The 16757-nt window shown below is 46.1% G+C and overlaps 8 protein-coding genes across 8 annotated transcripts; 4 read left to right on the top strand and 4 right to left on the bottom strand.

Annotated features, from left to right (window-relative positions):
• The first annotated feature begins 213 nt into the window (after positions 1–213).
• C8R40DRAFT_847103 (uncharacterized protein) lies at positions 214–813 on the top strand. The gene is made up of 4 exons (XM_046236437.1): positions 214–374; positions 431–555; positions 612–666; positions 719–813. Exons 1-4 carry the CDS (start codon positions 271–273, stop codon positions 762–764), a joined length of 330 nt encoding a protein of 109 aa, XP_046079429.1. The 5' UTR covers positions 214–270; the 3' UTR covers positions 765–813.
• Positions 814–1893: 1080 nt separating this feature from the next.
• On the bottom strand, positions 1894–2268 carry C8R40DRAFT_1156802 (uncharacterized protein; the record flags this gene model as incomplete). Its single annotated transcript, XM_046229617.1, has 1 exon — positions 1894–2268. A coding segment is annotated over exon 1 (363 nt), but the record flags the coding sequence as incomplete, so codon positions are not given.
• An 830-nt stretch (positions 2269–3098) lies between these two features.
• Positions 3099–3908, bottom strand: C8R40DRAFT_1026264 (acyl-CoA N-acyltransferase; the record flags this gene model as incomplete). The annotated part of the gene is made up of 4 exons (XM_046223084.1): positions 3099–3239; positions 3406–3461; positions 3586–3734; positions 3787–3908. Coding segments are annotated over 4 exons (468 nt in total), but the record flags the coding sequence as incomplete, so codon positions are not given.
• Positions 3909–4437: 529 nt separating this feature from the next.
• On the top strand, positions 4438–7558 carry C8R40DRAFT_846837 (uncharacterized protein). The gene is made up of 2 exons (XM_046236434.1): positions 4438–5226; positions 5293–7558. The coding sequence occupies exons 1-2, from the start codon at positions 4539–4541 to the stop codon at positions 7236–7238; spliced, it is 2634 nt and encodes an 877-aa protein (XP_046079426.1). The 5' UTR covers positions 4438–4538; the 3' UTR covers positions 7239–7558.
• Positions 7559–8742, top strand: C8R40DRAFT_846876 (uncharacterized protein). The gene is made up of 3 exons (XM_046236435.1): positions 7559–7964; positions 8036–8541; positions 8606–8742. The coding sequence occupies exons 1-3, from the start codon at positions 7878–7880 to the stop codon at positions 8610–8612; spliced, it is 600 nt and encodes a 199-aa protein (XP_046079425.1). The 5' UTR covers positions 7559–7877; the 3' UTR covers positions 8613–8742.
• Positions 8572–10821, bottom strand: C8R40DRAFT_846916 (uncharacterized protein). The gene is made up of 3 exons (XM_046236436.1): positions 10757–10821; positions 10069–10692; positions 8572–10009 (listed from the first exon to the last, which is right to left on the bottom strand). Exons 2-3 carry the CDS (start codon positions 10454–10456, stop codon positions 8937–8939), a joined length of 1461 nt encoding a protein of 486 aa, XP_046079424.1. The 5' UTR covers positions 10457–10692; positions 10757–10821; the 3' UTR covers positions 8572–8936.
• A 1098-nt stretch (positions 10822–11919) lies between these two features.
• On the top strand, positions 11920–13732 carry C8R40DRAFT_1135493 (uncharacterized protein). The gene is made up of 2 exons (XM_046229354.1): positions 11920–13291; positions 13403–13732. Exons 1-2 carry the CDS (start codon positions 12084–12086, stop codon positions 13491–13493), a joined length of 1299 nt encoding a protein of 432 aa, XP_046079423.1. The 5' UTR covers positions 11920–12083; the 3' UTR covers positions 13494–13732.
• A 7-nt stretch (positions 13733–13739) lies between these two features.
• C8R40DRAFT_1135492 (heat shock protein 70 family) lies at positions 13740–16598 on the bottom strand. The gene is made up of 9 exons (XM_046229353.1): positions 16361–16598; positions 16290–16302; positions 15933–16233; positions 15778–15880; positions 15162–15712; positions 14833–15107; positions 14574–14777; positions 14204–14517; positions 13740–14154 (listed from the first exon to the last, which is right to left on the bottom strand). Exons 1-9 carry the CDS (start codon positions 16518–16520, stop codon positions 14045–14047), a joined length of 2031 nt encoding a protein of 676 aa, XP_046079422.1. The 5' UTR covers positions 16521–16598; the 3' UTR covers positions 13740–14044.
• Between the last annotated feature and the right edge of the window lie 159 nt (positions 16599–16757).

Below are 16757 nucleotides of genomic sequence, written 5' to 3'. Positions count from 1 at the left end.
TGAAAGAAAAGGGAAGACACAAAACTCGAAAGAGACCAGCCGAGTATGAGGGGAAAGAAAGAAATCTGCTATTCAGCCTGCTGAACAGATTGACTTTTGAGCTGTTGGGTGAATGACAAGAAGATGATTGATGAATATTCAAATCGAGATCTTATGGAACATTCACACAGCAATAGATTCGTGTTACGGTCTGTTACGGTACGCGAGTAATCACCTGTAACTAAGTACCAGTAAGAAGCTCAGTTTTCCTTTCTTCCATCTTCTTGTTCCATGATGAAGCGGTCTAAAAAATCCGTGGCTCACGCTCAACCCTTGAAACTGACTCGCCCGTTCACCACGGTACTCTCATTGGCGCAGAGTATGATGTCGGAAAAAGGAAAGACGTGATCTTCGGGTGATATAACTTTCCTCTTACCCCATAACATTGCAGAACATTGCAGTATCTATCTATGTATGTTCTCGAGGGTGACAACTGCTTTGAAGGCCCCTCCGAAATCATTGTAGTGCCTCGGCATTGCATGCCGATCAGCGCCGATATCAAATCTTGTCATCACTGTAATATCATTATTATCAATATTTGATCAGATCATGATTTATGCGTTCCAAAAAAGTGTTCTCAATTCATCAAAAGCACGCCCATTGGAGGCTCAACAAGTACTCTTTGCAGTAAGTACATCAGTCGTTGACTTTTCGAAAGCTCAAGCCTAAGCCTTTGCAGCCTTTGGTACCGTCTCAAGGAAGACAATGCTCTTTTGACAATATAGTACCATACGAGATGAGGTTAACAGATCCATGAACAATCATTACACAGGATGATAGTAGAGTGTCCGAATTGCCCGTGCATCTGTGAGTTCATTTAACCTTGATGATCAGATATTCTGTGCATTACTACTTACTGCGTCAAAATTAGGCGCCGTGGCTTTATCTAGTATCCCGCACGTTCCCTGAACCCCGATTTGGCGGTGCGATGTTGGCGAGTAGAGTACAGTGCTTTAAAAGGTTTGCTTGTATGGATTTTTTACCAAGTGTCTATTGTTGCTTATTTGACCAATACATTTTTGGGCCGTCGGGCTTCGAAAAGCTATTGCTGAAATCCTTTTTGGGGCAAAAATATATTGGGCAAATAAATAAACACAAATAGATGGGAAAAAGTCGAGCAAGCAAAGAATTACGCAAAGCACTGTAACTACCTACAGGTATCTTTCCTTATCTTTAGTATTGTTCAGTCTTGTGATCGACTCCGACTTCGACCTCGTCTCACCTCATGGCTCCTTGAGCTATTCATAATGCAATCCCTTTCAGGAATTCACATCAGATTCACATCTTGTCCATATATATTTCAATGTTTTTTAGAATGTCTAGTGGATCCAAAGTTAACTGAAAAAGATGGCAAGGCAGAGTGCCAATAGGTGCTAATATGATCTAGTTCCCAACCCCACAAAAGGGATACGACAATGAAAGGATCAGACTAGCTCAGCGGTCAGTGTAGTCTATACTAGTCTATAGGACTGAACTTTGTTTTTTTTTTGGAGCGTTTGTACCTTCAGGCGAACTTTACAATGTCGTTCCCTTCTGGCCGCTGGTATCGCAAGGCATAATGCCGAGCATGAAGTAAATTCTCCCCGAGGAAATGCATTCTGCACTGGCGCTTGTACGCGCACGGTGTGAGACTCCGCTATTCTATCATCTTCTTTCCCTTCCCATCTCGCTGTGAACAGTCAGAGAGTTACAAAATAAATAGCTTACTTCCATAATCATACTTTATACCTTGTACCCTACCCCCATGTCAATGCGTATACTCACTAAAACCCCGGACTCTCTGATTGCCTGCGAGAGTTCTTGTTTGTTTTCCACTACACATTTCCATGTGTTTTTTACGACTTTGTTTGGTATTTTTTGTTGGAATTTCTTTGAGGTGAGTAGGCAGTCCATCCTTAGACGGTTCTCTATTGTCCACCTCCACCTATTCCTTATTTGTGTCTTAGTTATTGGGGGTTTTTCGTTAATTACCCTCTCATTCCTAATCTTCCATATTAGGTATGCAGATTCTGATATCAATATACGGAACAGCCTTGATTTGCCTGGCAACCTTTTTGCTTTATTGTCCTTGAAATCTGCTAGGCCGCAGCAGAGGATGGTACCAAAGTCAAAGTCAAGGTCTGACCACTGCTTTCCGTTCTTTTCCCAAACATTTTGGGCTAGTTTCCATATCTCTATTTGTTCTGGTGCTTTACATTCGGTGAGGATATGCTCCATTGTCTCGGTTGTGCTGTTGTGGCATTGCATTCACACTGAACTTTGTTTCGTAACTGAAGCCCGGCTAATACAGGACTAAAATTAGAGCAGTGTAAAGGGCAATGGTAAACATACAGGTGCCAGAGGAAATAAATTACAAGATGTACAATCGGAGGAACGGAATACAGAGATGTCATCTCCGGAAATGGGAAGAGAATTATGTGTATCATGCAGGAGAGGACATTGATATGAACTCAGTATTTACAACAGAGGAGGAAGAGGAAATGAAAGTAAGATTTAACTATGGAAAAAAAGCAGGAAAAAAGGTAGGAAAAGGATTAATCGTCAACATCTGATAGAGCAAGAGCTCAAGTAAGATAGCATAAAACCCAAAAGGGAAAGGCGAAAGAAAGAAGAGTAAGCGAGGATTTTCCTGGAATATTAAACACCGACGTGATGCATGCCACCCACCCATGAACACCCACAACGCAGACAGAGTTCCATGAACCTACGCACATAATCAGCGCTCATCAAACACCTCGTTAAGAGGGGGCTCCATAACGGAGACTTGGCAGAACTCCAGTATATCTCTAACACTTCTATCTCTTGACAACCCGTCTGTCATTGCGCGTGAGACGCCAGAGGCAGCACCATGTAGAACCTTTAATCGTCTAAGCGTATCAACGCCCACTGGGAGGTTCATCTTCCTCATCTGAATAAGCGGACACTCGTATCGCACGATACCTCTGTGTACCCAAGCCACCGGTACGCCTGAAATGCGTCCTCTCTCCGATGAATCTTCCGGTAGCAGTGAAGGAAGTTCCGCTATCGTCCGCATCAGATCCAGAAGGTGAAGGGGACGAGGGTGGCGGAACGGAAAGAACCAGTCGAAAGGCATCCTTGCCGTTCAAGTAAAAGCGGTATAAGCGTTTCTCGCGAATGAAGCCAAGTGATTCGTATAACGAGAGCGCGGCATCATTGTCGTACTCGGTTTCCAGGACGATCTGAAAGCGGGAGAAGTCAGAAGGGTCTGGGAAAAGAATGATTCTTAGGAGACAGACAGCGGAAATTAAATGCCAACAGGGAAGAAAGGAAGACAGAAATAGGACACTGTTTCCAGGAGTACGAAGGCGAAAAGATATAGAATACGTGGCAGGTATGTGAACTCACCTCTTCAACACCATCCTCTTTCATTGCTTCAATTGAACTCCGAACAAGGGCACTGGCTACATCCAAAAGAAAAATAAACGAAAAACACACCCATCACACAGTGAATGAGATGAAAGCGCGGTTTCATTCTAACATAAGAAATTTGTGAGGAAAGGGAAGAACGCGACTTCATGTACTCACCGATACCTCTCTTCCTAAAAGCCTTATCCACACTTAGCATTGCAATATAGCCTCGATTATAACTATTTCGATGCGTGCTCTGCTTACAGACTATCACACCAACAGGACTGGAGGACTGGGGCGAATAAGCAAGAAATGCCAGATGGGGCCTGTAGCTCTTTATTAGCTGGCACAGAATAGACCTTACATGTCCAGGCTTACCATTGACACAAGAAATATCTGAAAGTGTAGATCACATATGGTTCACTCAGCTCGCTTTGGACGAGCGCCATGACATGTGGCAGGTCGTCTTCGCCGGTATAAGCACGGTAAGTTATCACATTCTTTCCAGAGTCGGACTGAGAATCCATCTATATTGTTGAGAAAACTATCAATCACTGTCGAGGAAGAGAAAGAAAAAAAAGAAGAAGAACCGCCGGAGGAGGGTATTTATACGCGTGTACTCACGTGTTGTCTAGCGCTCGAACTGCCAGTTGCCGTTTCGAATTTCGAGAGGTCCAGGATACTAATTTCCAGGGAGGGTGCTGAGATAGGTTGTAATCGACAAGAGCTTTACTGAGTGGTCTCCAGAGATCCGAAAATGGGCTCTCCTGTACTCTTCCATTTTGTACTGAAGCCTGAGGTTATATTTTCACACGTTCATTTTAGTTATCGCGGGCAATCCTCATCGCTATCGATCCCTTTTTTGCGAAGTTTCATAGAAGATCAACCGATACTGTACGCATTAAGAAAGGTATGATGTTGGTATTTGGAACTCCAAAAAAACAAAAAAAAACAATTCTGGCTATTCGAACCCTAAGCGCCGTCGCGTGCGCCTAATTAAGCGTTAAACAGCTTAGGTAATAAATGTTGCACAGCTATTTTGTTACAAGCGCCCGTGTATATATATGCTTCACTAATTGGCTTTGGTTTTCTGATTGCTTGCGGCCTTCCCCCACTGCAACTCTTGAAGCATGGCATCTTTTTTAGACACTACGCTTCAAACTATCACATCCGTTCAAAATCAGATCAACAGTGCGAAATGTCGGCTATCGCAGTCCATTCTGGATGCGAAACAAGAGCTAACTACTCTATACAGCGAGAAGCGAGCCTTAGAAGAGGAAGCGCGACGTGCTCTCGGAGAGGTTGCACCAATTCGTCGTGTACCTGCTGAGCTCCTGAGAGCGGTCTTCTTAGACATATTTGAGGAAGATGCCACAGGGAAAGCCGGTTGGATCTTTGCTGCGGTTTGTCGACGCTGGCGAATAGTTTCTCTCGAAACTCCAATGCTCTGGACTCGCATCCGGCTTGTAACTAAACTCGATGATAGCGCGGATGTTATCCGGCTCTGGATGGAAAGAGCAGGCCATAGTATGCCTCTTGATATCGAAATATACCTCCGTGTTCCTCAGATAAAGGCTGCTATTCCTGCGGAGTGTGGATCCTCCGTTCTTCCACCCATCGCCGCTAATCGACGACCTCGAAGAAGGACAGGCGCCCTTATGGATGATGGAGGCTATTCTCCGCCCGTTGGCAATGGCTCCGAGAGTTGGGGTCATGTTGCCGTGTTTTATCTGAAGCAACAGATGCCTCGTTGGAAGCGATTCGTCTTTCGATACGACAGAGTCTTTAGCTCCCTTGCGGCTTTCAAAGGGATCTCAGGTGAGTTTCTCGTCTGTAAATCATTCAACACTTTTGATGAATGTATGATTCTGCCACCGTGTTTAGGGAATGCACCCAAACTACAAGAGTTCGAAATTTCTTCCATCGAACCGTCCATGATCAATTTCACCGACTGGACGTGGATGCCAAATATCACGAACATAACTTTGCCTGCTCTTCAACGAGTTTCAACCACAAATATACCTCTGCTACTGAACTCTTCTCTGCTTTCACAACCTCTGCACACTATCTACATATCAGCTCTTTCTACCTCACCTATCCAGGTTGGTTCTTTAATGCAAATGCTTGCCAAACATGCATCAACCCTGTGTGTTCTTTCTCTCAATCTACCGAGCATGACGCCTCCCGTTGTACCTGCTACCACGCTGCCTTTCACTAGCAATACTCCGTTATGCTTTCCACTCCTTGAAGAACTGTCGCTCGGCGGCCACAATTTAATGAGCCAGCTCGCAGGCGCTATCACCACTCCTTCTTTAGAGGAACTCAATGTCGACATCGATCTTGGCCGTGGCGGTATCTCACATACCATGGCCCCAAATGGTGCTGCCAATGGAGTTCAACATTTTTCCTATATTGAGGAAGTAGTCCATGCTTTGCTTCACAGAGGTTCACCTGCGCCTGCTGACAAGTTGAAAGCACTCAGTATTGCATTTGGCTTCGGGAACGGTAGGCGGGCTACGAAGGAAAGGGATTCTGACCCTTACCTTCAAGCTCTCAAGTTTGCTCAGGCTTGCCCCTGCGCGGGCACGACATTTTTGCCGCCCGGTCACTATGCCACTCCTACTCCTAGTGTCGTCCACATCTCTTGGCAGTTTCTAGCTAGCCTTCCTGCTCTTCAGAGTCTTAAAGTTGGCTTGGGGGGTCATGCGGGTCCTGTTTGGCCCTCGAACGTGAACACGAGTGTCAACAATATTCCTTATACTGGTGGAAGCGTTGACATCGAACACTTCCTTAGTTCACTTTGTGTCCCAGATGAAGACTATATGACCGGTTCCGCTACCCTTGGGATCCATGGACCTATCCCTGGACCTCCGGCAGGCAACAATGTTGTCACATTTACCGTCGGGTTTAACCATCAACCTACCCTCAACAATCATAACAATGCTGCTGCTTTGAACGCAATTTTCGCAGGGGGAATCCCGCCGCCGCCGCCAATACATATTAATCAACAGTTCAACCCCGGAAATCTTGGGCTCCCACCACTCCCACCACCCCCTGGAGGCCCGGCGTATATTCCTCCGCACCATATGATCATTCCTATGGGGGGAGGTCCAGGTCCAAATCCAGCTCAAATACCGACTAATGGATGGCTACTCCCCAACCTCACCGAGCTTGGCGTCAAAGCCGGGTCCACAATATTTTCCCCTGCAACTACTGGCGGTATAAATGCCTTGTTTTCTTCCTCCTCCTCTGCGCACTCGTACGGCGTAATGTATCCACCTATCATGCCATCCTATAACTCTTGGAGTTCGCTGGATGACTCGTCTAATATCCCTGGAGCTGGTTACGTTCGGCGTTTACTCGAACTCATCGAGGGACGTAATCCCAAGACTGGTCAAGGTCAGAATATTGATGGTGTGGTTCCCGAGAGATTGAAAAGCCTTGAGATCGTTCTGAATGTTGCCGGAATTCCTGCGCGAGGAGTCGGACATGCGAATGGTTTATTCACGAAGAATGGGAATAAGGGGGTTCCTAAAAAGAAGGCCGCCAAAGATAAAGAATCAGAGATGCCTTCAACAGCGGCGTTGGAAAATTCTGAAGGTAGTGTGCAAGAGATTGTTGCTGCTATATCTGCGTCGGCGTCTGGGTTGTCAAATGTACCTGCCAAAGAGAAGGTCCTGAAGAGTCGGAATACAAATGCAGCGACTGCGCGTACGCTTATTGGTTCTGATTCTGCTACTTGGATCGAGGAACGTATTGAAGAGGTTAGTGTGAGGTGCGAATGTATGTTGGGAGAGAGTGGCGGTATGGGCATGCCAAGGATGTGGTGAAATGTGCGTACTATAGTTGACGAACTTTTTCGGAACATGGATTCGGGGATTGCTGTTCAGGAGGGTTATTGTATGTATATTCATCGATCTGTATTCTATTCCTGGTTCTGCTTGTCTTTTCCTTGTTCGATAATTACCCCTTACACTATTTGTATATTGGAACCCAGCGCCCGCGGTTTTAGACGCAATTATCAACAAGTTTACGTATGTCCAGTGTACTATGTATGCCTTGGGAAAGATCCCTGACTTCACGAAGGGTACACTGACTTTGTTTGGATAAGGTACTAAGCCTCGGCCTGATATTGCTCAACAGTCCGCTCATCGCTGTGGCCTGCTAGCGACTTCTGTCATGAGCTAACAGGAGCTAACGTACAAGAGCATACAAGGATGAGAGCCCCCAACTTGCGTGCGGCATTTTTGGTGAAAGCGATGATACGGAAGCGATGCATAGCCTAAATCTTGTACCCAACAATTCTCTCAACGAACTACCCTACATAAGTAATCCTCATCGACATCTCGTGTTACGGCGATTCGTCACGTTACTGCCACTCCTCTCTCTCTTACCGCTGGTCGGTCAGAAAAAAACTTCCGAGTCGTCGAAAAACCTACCATATAATTTATAAATTCAACTTTCTTGTGATGCAGCTCATTTCCATCAAAGTCTGCTCAGCCCTTTTGTTGGGTTTTTTGTCCCTCACAAAGGTTGTATCGTCACCTGTCCGTGCGGTGAGCGATGAATTCTATTGCATATCCGGCTGTTGGGTTCATAATTCTTGGTTTGACCAATATCTTTTCAGACGTCAGTTGGTGACAATTTACCCGCCAACTCGAACTTGGCATCATCCGACGTGAATACCACCCCGCGTTCATTGTCCGTATATACTCGTAGTGGTCGCCCGGATCTTCATCTTCAGTCGAGAGTCGAGTCAAAGCGACCTGTCCAAGCCGTTGTGGAATTTAAATCTCCCAATGCGGAATACACTTTCCCCCCCACCCAAGCAACTTTGACCGCTCTTCGTGTTATCCTGCGTAATGCCATAGAGTTATACTATATCAATGCGGAAGAAGTGCCCAAAGTTGAATTAGCAGTGAAGGGTCCACAGCCAGCGCTGCAGGAACTACAATTCAGAGTCTTCTTCAGCGGAACTGAAGAGATCGTCTCGAATGGAACGGTTTGCTATCAGGTGCTCATGAAGGCACCTTGGTTGAGCATACCCGGTCTCCGCGATGGAGATATGGCTAAGCTCTCTGGACATGTCGTAGCGGGCTTTGGCACTGTTCTTCGCTTCCAGAATGGAAAAGGGCAGGTTCGTTCTTCAATTGTGAACGTTTGTTTGAAATAGTCTAGTTGACGACTCTTTCTGTAGTATTTAACAGGAAGATGGAATCCTCGTGGAAGTTCATTTGATCTGAATCGGTTCGCTTGACCACTGGCAAATATTCGACATAATGTTTGAAAATGATGTACCTGAGGTAGCCTGAAGTATTACTTGTCGTTGCACTGTAACCACATATATTACTTTATCACAAAGTGGTATCAAATTGTTGATTTGCAATGATTCTCTCTAGAAGGAACTGGGTAAGGGGTGATGATTCCAGATATAGACATACAGAATATTTTACATATCTACTTATTCTCGGTAGATTCATACATGTTCTCAAATTTCCGTCGTGCATAGTCGATCTACCTGCGTCACCTTACGACGACTCCGTGATTTCATTCGCATTCAATGCAGTGGCTGACGAAGCTTCTCCGCGACTAACTCTCACTCTCCATCCTGTGCCACGTCTCAAGGTTTGCGCGTCTACGCGGTTCCCTCTGCCTCGCGTATAGTAAACACCACCGCGGGGTCCTTGAGAAGTTGTTTGCGTGGTAGGAATAGAGGGGGCGAAATAACCTCCTCTACTGCGGGCGGCATTATTAACGGGGGGAGACAGTCCTCGGCCTCGAAAAGTCCCCCTTGCTTGTCTTCTACGCCATCCACCTACTGGTAGGCTTGCGTCGTTTGAGGATAAATTATCCAAGCCGGTATTCGAAGAATCTGGAATAGGAGGATTGGTAGTTCTCATCGTTCCGCTCGCCCCCCGTCCTCGAAAGGCCGTATTACCTCGTGTGGAATTATCCAGTCCATGATGAGAAGTGTTAAGAGGAATGGCAGTTCCCATCATTCCGTTTGTGCCCCGAACTCGGAAGGCCGTACCCCCTCGGGTGGAATTATCACTGATAGTCGGAGGCAGTCCTCGATAATTTCCCCTCCCTCGCGCTGTAATTTGCCTTTCATTGAAGCTTGAATTCGTCGGCACGTCACCGAATATAGCACTGGTCGCTATGCCTTTCTTCATCTCTTCGTCATTTTTCATAGCCTCCTTCAATGCTTTTTGTTTCTCTCGCTGTTCCTTCCTGAACTGAATCGTATGCAGCCACTGTGGGACGGCGAGACAGACCCAACAGTATCTTCCCGATTGAACGGGAGGGAACGACGATGGAGAGAGATTACGAGCACATCCTGGACAAGGGATAGTTGTCGTCGATGTGTTAGGTTTGAGGATTTCAAGAGGTAATAAGGGGTTAGAGCGGTAATTGTTTCCAGGCTGCGGAGGAGCATCGCTCCATATGGAGACAAAGCGTTGGCTTTGGGCAGGAATGTCTTGGTCAATATATCCGGCTTGAACAAAGTGAGAATGGAGAGCATCGATGATTTCGACGTCGTGTGCTGCGTATTGGAGGTATTCGTTGGGTAAAGGACGGGTCATCCACAATTCATGATCAACTAAGGATTGGAAGCAATATATCAGGTCCTCGCTATATATGAATCTATACTTTGCTTACCGTGTTTCTTAGGAGAAGTGGCTTTACATCCGTGCTCTATCAAACATGATCCTAATCCCTGAAACACATGCACATCTTTGTACTTGTACGCGGACCGTACATTGTTGACCTGCTTATATGAGAAGCATCTCATCAGCCTCTGTTTGTGCTTTTCTGGTGTTTCTCCACGAATAAACCGTGACTTGATATCAACCAATTCAAGATCGATAACGTTGACTAATTCCACGTTGTACCCGTGATACAGCGCACAAAAATCCATCCGTCCGTCGTACAGAATTTTGAGGATCATTGGACTGGTGAGGAGGTTGAAAAGAGGTTGAAGGGAGCATCTTAGAGCTGAAAGAGCCACGAAATCGAAGAGAAAGTTTTGCGAAATTTGTGGCGCCATGGAACGAATGCAGACGAGGGAAAGTGCACCACCATTTACTCCAAGATCGAGACCTTCACAATCGATGATTAGGGATGAAGATGGCTCCAGAAGTGATACAGCAGAGGAAAATGAGGCTTCTGTGTCACATAGAACGAATTCGATAGATTCGATAGGTTTAGCCTCAGGGGATTTCGCGCCGCTATCTTTACTGCGAGAATTGATCTCAAGCTTGGAAAGATCCTGAGTAAGTTCATCTTGTAATTCGGACATCTGTGATATGTTTGTTGAAAATTCGAAGAGTCCACTGCAAAGACGTACCAAGAGTTATCGATGTGAGCTATAGTAAGCTGGGAGTAAAAAGAAGGTTCGATGGCATCGAGGTGGCCATTACATAACTTCTGAGGCTGCGGACTAAAAAAAATGAAAACCAGTGAAAGAAAACATTCAATGTAGGCGTTTTGTCTGTGCAATTGAGCGAAGAGATACAGTATTAGGGCTGCTCAATTCTTGCCTCACCTCACCGCCTCACCTCACGAGCTGTCACGGAATTCCGCTTTTGGATGTCTGATTGATCCGGGCTGATTTACCGTCGCCTTGTTTTCTCGTTTTCATCCTCTCGTTTTCGTTCGAAAAGACTGTCCGGTTCATCTTCATTCATTGATGGTATGTAGCTAGTACACCTACCTTACAACAACACTATCAGTAAATTCTCCATCGAAATTTTGTGCTTCTTCATCATCAAAGCCATCATCAAGTTGAAAGGAATCATCATTGGAGTCACCGGAATCCTCCATGAGGTGAGAGGCAAGAGTAAAGGCTTGCGTGATGTTGAACAACTCATTCTGCACCTCTGCACAAGTAATCTGAGGCAGGGGGCTGGCACCGGAGTTTTCCGTGAAATCAACTGGTGCAGACCCCCCCGTGCGAACTTTGACTTGCCAGCCACGGCAACATGGCATCAGAACTTCGGCGCATTGGTGCGATCAGGGTGCAATGAACCCAGTGTGAACCTCTAAAGACTGTAAGCAATAAGGACTCTTATTTGAGCTCAGCACTCTGCTGTATGTACCTGCCTATCTCCTCTTTGTCTAAGTATCACAGGGTATTTTGTTCTGAATGGTGGAACATTGTATAGATAATAGATAGCAAGCCCATTATTGACAATGATTGCTACAGATGCATGTCTTGTAGGTGCTTGTTTATGGCCCATTATTATAGCAAAGAGAAAATGATGATTTAAGAAAGAATATATTGATATGAAAGGGAAAACAAGGAGAACAAAGGTGTCGTCGACGGTGCACACTGCAGACAGATCAACGGGATCAAGACAGCCGATGCTAGCCGCTATCGGCAACTCAAAGTTCACACGGGGGGGTCTGCACCAGTTGATTTCACGGAAAACTCCGCTGCCCGCCCCCTGATCTGAGGCATAATGAATATAAAGTCTTGCTGCAACTACTGTAGATTAAACATATGGTACCGATCAATCGGACATCCAAAAGCGGAATTTCGTGACAGCTCGTGAGGTGAGGTGAGGTGAGGCAAGAATTGAGCAGCCCTAATAGCTGCACGTCGTCTGCACGTTGAACGAAGCGACTCACCGGGCCGAACGAATTTCCAATATTTTGAACCACGACCAATAACAATGAATTCAGAACGGGAAGACATTTCTCTGCCTGCGCCACTCACCAGCAAAACGCCTCTTCCTCGATATCGAGCTGCTTCTGCCTCCAGACGTCGTCCTAAAGACTTGAAAAACACCCTAGTGTCTTCGACGTCCTCCAGAGCCAGCTCCACCAGTGGCCGACAAAATCGAACTCAATCTAACAATATCATGGAAATTGATTCCGAACCTGGTCCTTCCAACGCGAATTCGACTAGTAGAAATACGTCAAATAGTTGGGATGATGATTCTCAAATATACCACGCTCTATCTTCAAATCCGGAGTCGTATGCAGGTCCTTATGCCCTTTCAATGCAGCCTCCTTATTCGCCTCCTCATTCTCCACGCCATGGGACCTGGTATAGTCCAGGATTGGGGAACCCAGAATCCGATGATGATGGTAATCGTTCTCATGCCCAAACTTATGCTCAAACTCGCGACGCTTCGCCTGACAACGCTTACAATGCTTATGCCCATCCACTTACTCTTACTTCGGGCGACGTTTACGGACAGATGGGTACGATACATCCTGAAGACAACATTCATCTTATGAATGGAATGTCGGAAGTTGGTGGTGATGCCTTTATGCAAACTCTCGCTACCCAGCTTTCACCGGCTTATGTATATGATCTAAATTTGAACTCGGCATCGTACGCATCGCAGAACCAGTCGCAGAATCGGTCACAGGCCAGTCACCTATCGCATCTCTTAAACGAAGAATCAGTAGATCCAATCGCGTCTCGAGCTCAGAGCACTTCCCAGCCGAAAGGAAAGGGTAAGCCATGTGCAGTCGACGATGATGAGGCACAGGAGGGGAGAGGACAACACAACGAAGAAGAAGTAAAAAGGGAGAGTATGGAAGAAGACAACGAAGATAACGCAGGGTCATCCGAAGCCCCTTCAACCCCTCGGAAAGGCAGATCATCTAAAGCCAAAGGGAAACAAAAAGCGGCGACGGACAGTCCTCCATCTCCACCAAGATCCTCCAACACTTCCGTACCACCAGAAATCCTCGCCGAACATTCCTTCACCACATATACATGCCCAATATGTTTCTGTCCGCCTACGAATGCGACCATGACTCCCTGTGGGCATATCGCCTGCGGGTCATGTCTGTTCACCGCCGTGAAAACTGCTCTGAGGAGAGAAAATATGATGGGTGGACCTAGAGATGATAGTGGTGGACCGAGGTATGTATATTGTTTCCTAAACACTTTTCTGCTTCTCCTTTCGGACTTTCTCAATTGACGCGTTCTGTTGTTCCGCTTTTGTTTCATTTGTTCACTAATTGGACTATTTAGATGCCCCGTGTGTCGTGCTACAATTTCAGGCTGGGACGGAAGAGGTGGAGGGGTAATTGGATTGGTTATGCAGATGGCCCCTGTTGCTTAGAGCAAAACAGCAGAAAAGTGGTGGATATCGATTGGATGAATCGCATGTTATTGAACTTCAAGAACGAACTGTATGTACACTGCATATTCCTAATAGGCCACATTTACAATAGTCGTGAAACGATGGGGGAAATCTACCTTCATGACGATCGGGAAATCTGAGCGAGGAAGGAAAATAGATCACAGCGCTGCAAGAATAAAGGCCAGTCTAAGATCTGTATAAATCACTCATATCGGACTCAAAATGTTTGAATGAAAATTGGAGTGTCATTAATTATTTTCCATTCAGAGTTCGGGTTGAAATCCATTTCTATTTTATGTAGTAGAAAATAAGATAAATCACAATCCACTTCAGAAATTTTTGGCTACGTCCAGGAGAATGCAAATGATATGGGGCAGGAAGAACGAGATATCTCGTCGTTGACAATGATTGAATAAATTAAGCTCCCCCCCAAGTGCACAATCGCGAAGCGACTTTCCCCCCATTCCCAGCGTGTCGTGCCAGTTTCATACGGAAACTAATGACATAACGCGAAATACTGCAACAGCTTCTCAAAGTTCATCGTGATCTCTCGTAGCTTCATCGTCATCATCTTCACCGTAAGAAGGTCCGCCACCACTGTACATCTTTGTGGTAATGGGGTTGACGATACCTTGGACCTCTGCATCGATTGTAAGCAACAGTTAGATGAATAGGATGAAATAACGTACCAGCAAGCTTCTCCTCTAGGTCTTCAGCCGTAGCAGAAACACCGTTCTCGTCAATCCATTCGGTGGTTTCTTTGATAGTGGCGAGCAGGGTCTTCTTGTCCTCGGAACTGATCTTGCCACCCATACCCTCCTCATCATTGACCTGGGTCCTCAATCCGTAAACGAATGTAGAGAGCGAGTTGAGAGACTCGATCCTCTTGCGCTGAGCCTCATCCTCAGAAGCGAATTTCTCAGCATCGGCGACCATGCGGTCGATTTCCTCTTGAGAAAGACGACCCTTTTCGTTGGTGATGGTGATGGATTCGGATTTGCCACTATACAAGACAATAATCAAAACGCAGCTTCAGAATTGAGGGTCCGGGATACGTACGTTGCCTTGTCGGCGGCTCCAACTTTCATGATACCGTTTGCGTCGATCTCGAAGGTGACTTCGATTTGAGGAACACCACGAGGGGCAGGAGGGATGCTGGAAAGCTCGAACTTGCCAAGAAGGTTGTTGTCCTTCGTAAGAGTACGTTCACCCTCAAACACTTGAATTAAGACAGTTGGCTGGTTGTCGGCAGCGGTTGAGAAACTGAACCGTGGTAAACCAATTAGTCGCCATATTGCACTAACAACGAAATACTTACATTTGAGATTTCCGGGTGGGAATCACAGTGTTACGAGGAATGAGTTTTGTCATAACACCACCGGTGGTCTCGATACCAAGAGTGAGGGGGCAGACATCAACGAGTACGACGTCGGCAGTTCCTTCAGCACCAGAGAGGATACCTCCCTGAACTGCGGCACCGTAAGCAACGGCCTCATCAGGGTTGATACCCTTGGAAGGCTCCTTGCCACCGAAATATTCTTTGAGGAGCTGTTGGACCTTGGGAATACGCGTAGAACCACCGACGAGGACAATCTAAGACAAAGTCATTTAATTATTGGGAATCCAGAATCAAATATCAATACAAACCTCGTCAATGTCATCTTTCTTAACGTTGGCATCCTTGAGGACCTGTTCAACAGGCTTCATCGTCTTTCGGAACAGATCCATGTTGAGTTCTTCGAACTTGGCACGAGTGAGAGTTTCCGAGAAATCGTTTCCATCTTCGAAACTTTCAATCTCAATTCTGGTACTCTGTTGGCTACTGAGAATTCGCTTGGCTTTTTCGACCTCACGCTTGAGTTTACCGAGAGCGCGAAGGTTCTTGGAGACGTCGGTCCCGGTCTTCTTCTTGTATGACTTGACGAGATAGTCAATGACACGGTTATCGAAATCCTCTCCTCCAAGATGAGTGTCACCAGCAGTAGCCAAAACTTCGAAGACACCGTCGTCGATCGAGAGGAGAGAAACATCGAAGGTTCCTCCTCCAAGATCATATACGATGATTTGAGATTCACCACCCTTTTTGTTGAGACCGTAGGCGATAGCGGCGGCAGTAGGCTCGTTGATGATACGCAAGACTTGAAGGCCAGCGATAGTACCTGCGTCCTTGGTGGCTTGACGCTGAGCATCGTTGAAGTCTAAAAATACAGCCACATCAACTCTGAGACCTATCAACTACTTTTTTTTTTTTTTGCAGACGTACAAGCAGGCACAGTGACGACGGCGTGGGTGACTTTCTCGCCCAAGTACGCCTCAGCAGTCTCCTTCATCTTGGTGAGAACCATCGCAGAAATTTCCTCAGGGGTCTGAACATCGTCTTGTCAGAATGTGCCAAGAGAATATTGGAATTTGACTCACAAAATCGCGCTTTTCTCCCTTGTGGGATACCGAGATGACAGGTTTACCACCCTTTTCGCGAACCTCGAAAGGCCAGTGCTTGATATCACGAGCAATATCTTGGTCGTCCATTTTACGTCCAATAAGACGTTTAGCATCGAAAACCGTGTTTGAGGGGTTGGAAGCATATGCATTCTTTGCTGAATCTCCGATGAGACGTTCTTCGTCAGCGAAAGAAACCCATGACGGTGTAATACGGTGACCCTGGTCGTTGGCGATGATTTCAACTCGGCCTCCACGTTGAACTCCGACACATGAATAACTGGTTGAATAAAAGATGTTAGATTATCCAGGAGGACCAGCAACAGCTATTCGTACGTTGTACCCAAGTCTAATGGACAAGCAGATCAGTATTGGATACTTGAACGATAACATTCACTGGCACATACCAATACCAATCACAGTTCCATACTCGGAGTTGGACTCCTCAGCTCTGACAGCAGGTGAACAGAAAGTAAGAACGGCTAATAGAGCGAAAAAAGCGAAAGAAAGAGAAGAAAGAACACGACGCGACTGCGAGTGTGAAGGACGTCTAGAAAGACGAGACATGGTGGATGAAAAAAAGTCAATGCTGAATATTTCTTCGAAACTTGATCCTTTTATTCACGGACGTGACGTGTCAAGGTACGTGGCTTTTGTACGTTCCCACGTTCGCGCTCATCAAATTTGTCCGATCCGGCGGTGCAGGCTGTGAAAACACTGATCCGGCTGCTCCTAGCGAAATTTCTAGTGCTTTCTGCACTCTCAAAATCTTTATCGCGCACCGCTGCTGTACTCTTCTAATCT

Source organism: Lentinula edodes, assembly GCF_021015755.1.
Source record: "Lentinula edodes strain Le(Bin) 0899 ss11 chromosome Unknown C8R40scaffold_72, whole genome shotgun sequence".
Classification (NCBI taxonomy): Eukaryota; Fungi; Basidiomycota; class Agaricomycetes; order Agaricales; family Omphalotaceae; genus Lentinula; species Lentinula edodes.
Note: the sequence above shows the minus strand (reverse complement) of the source record. Positions and strands in the feature narration are given on the sequence as shown.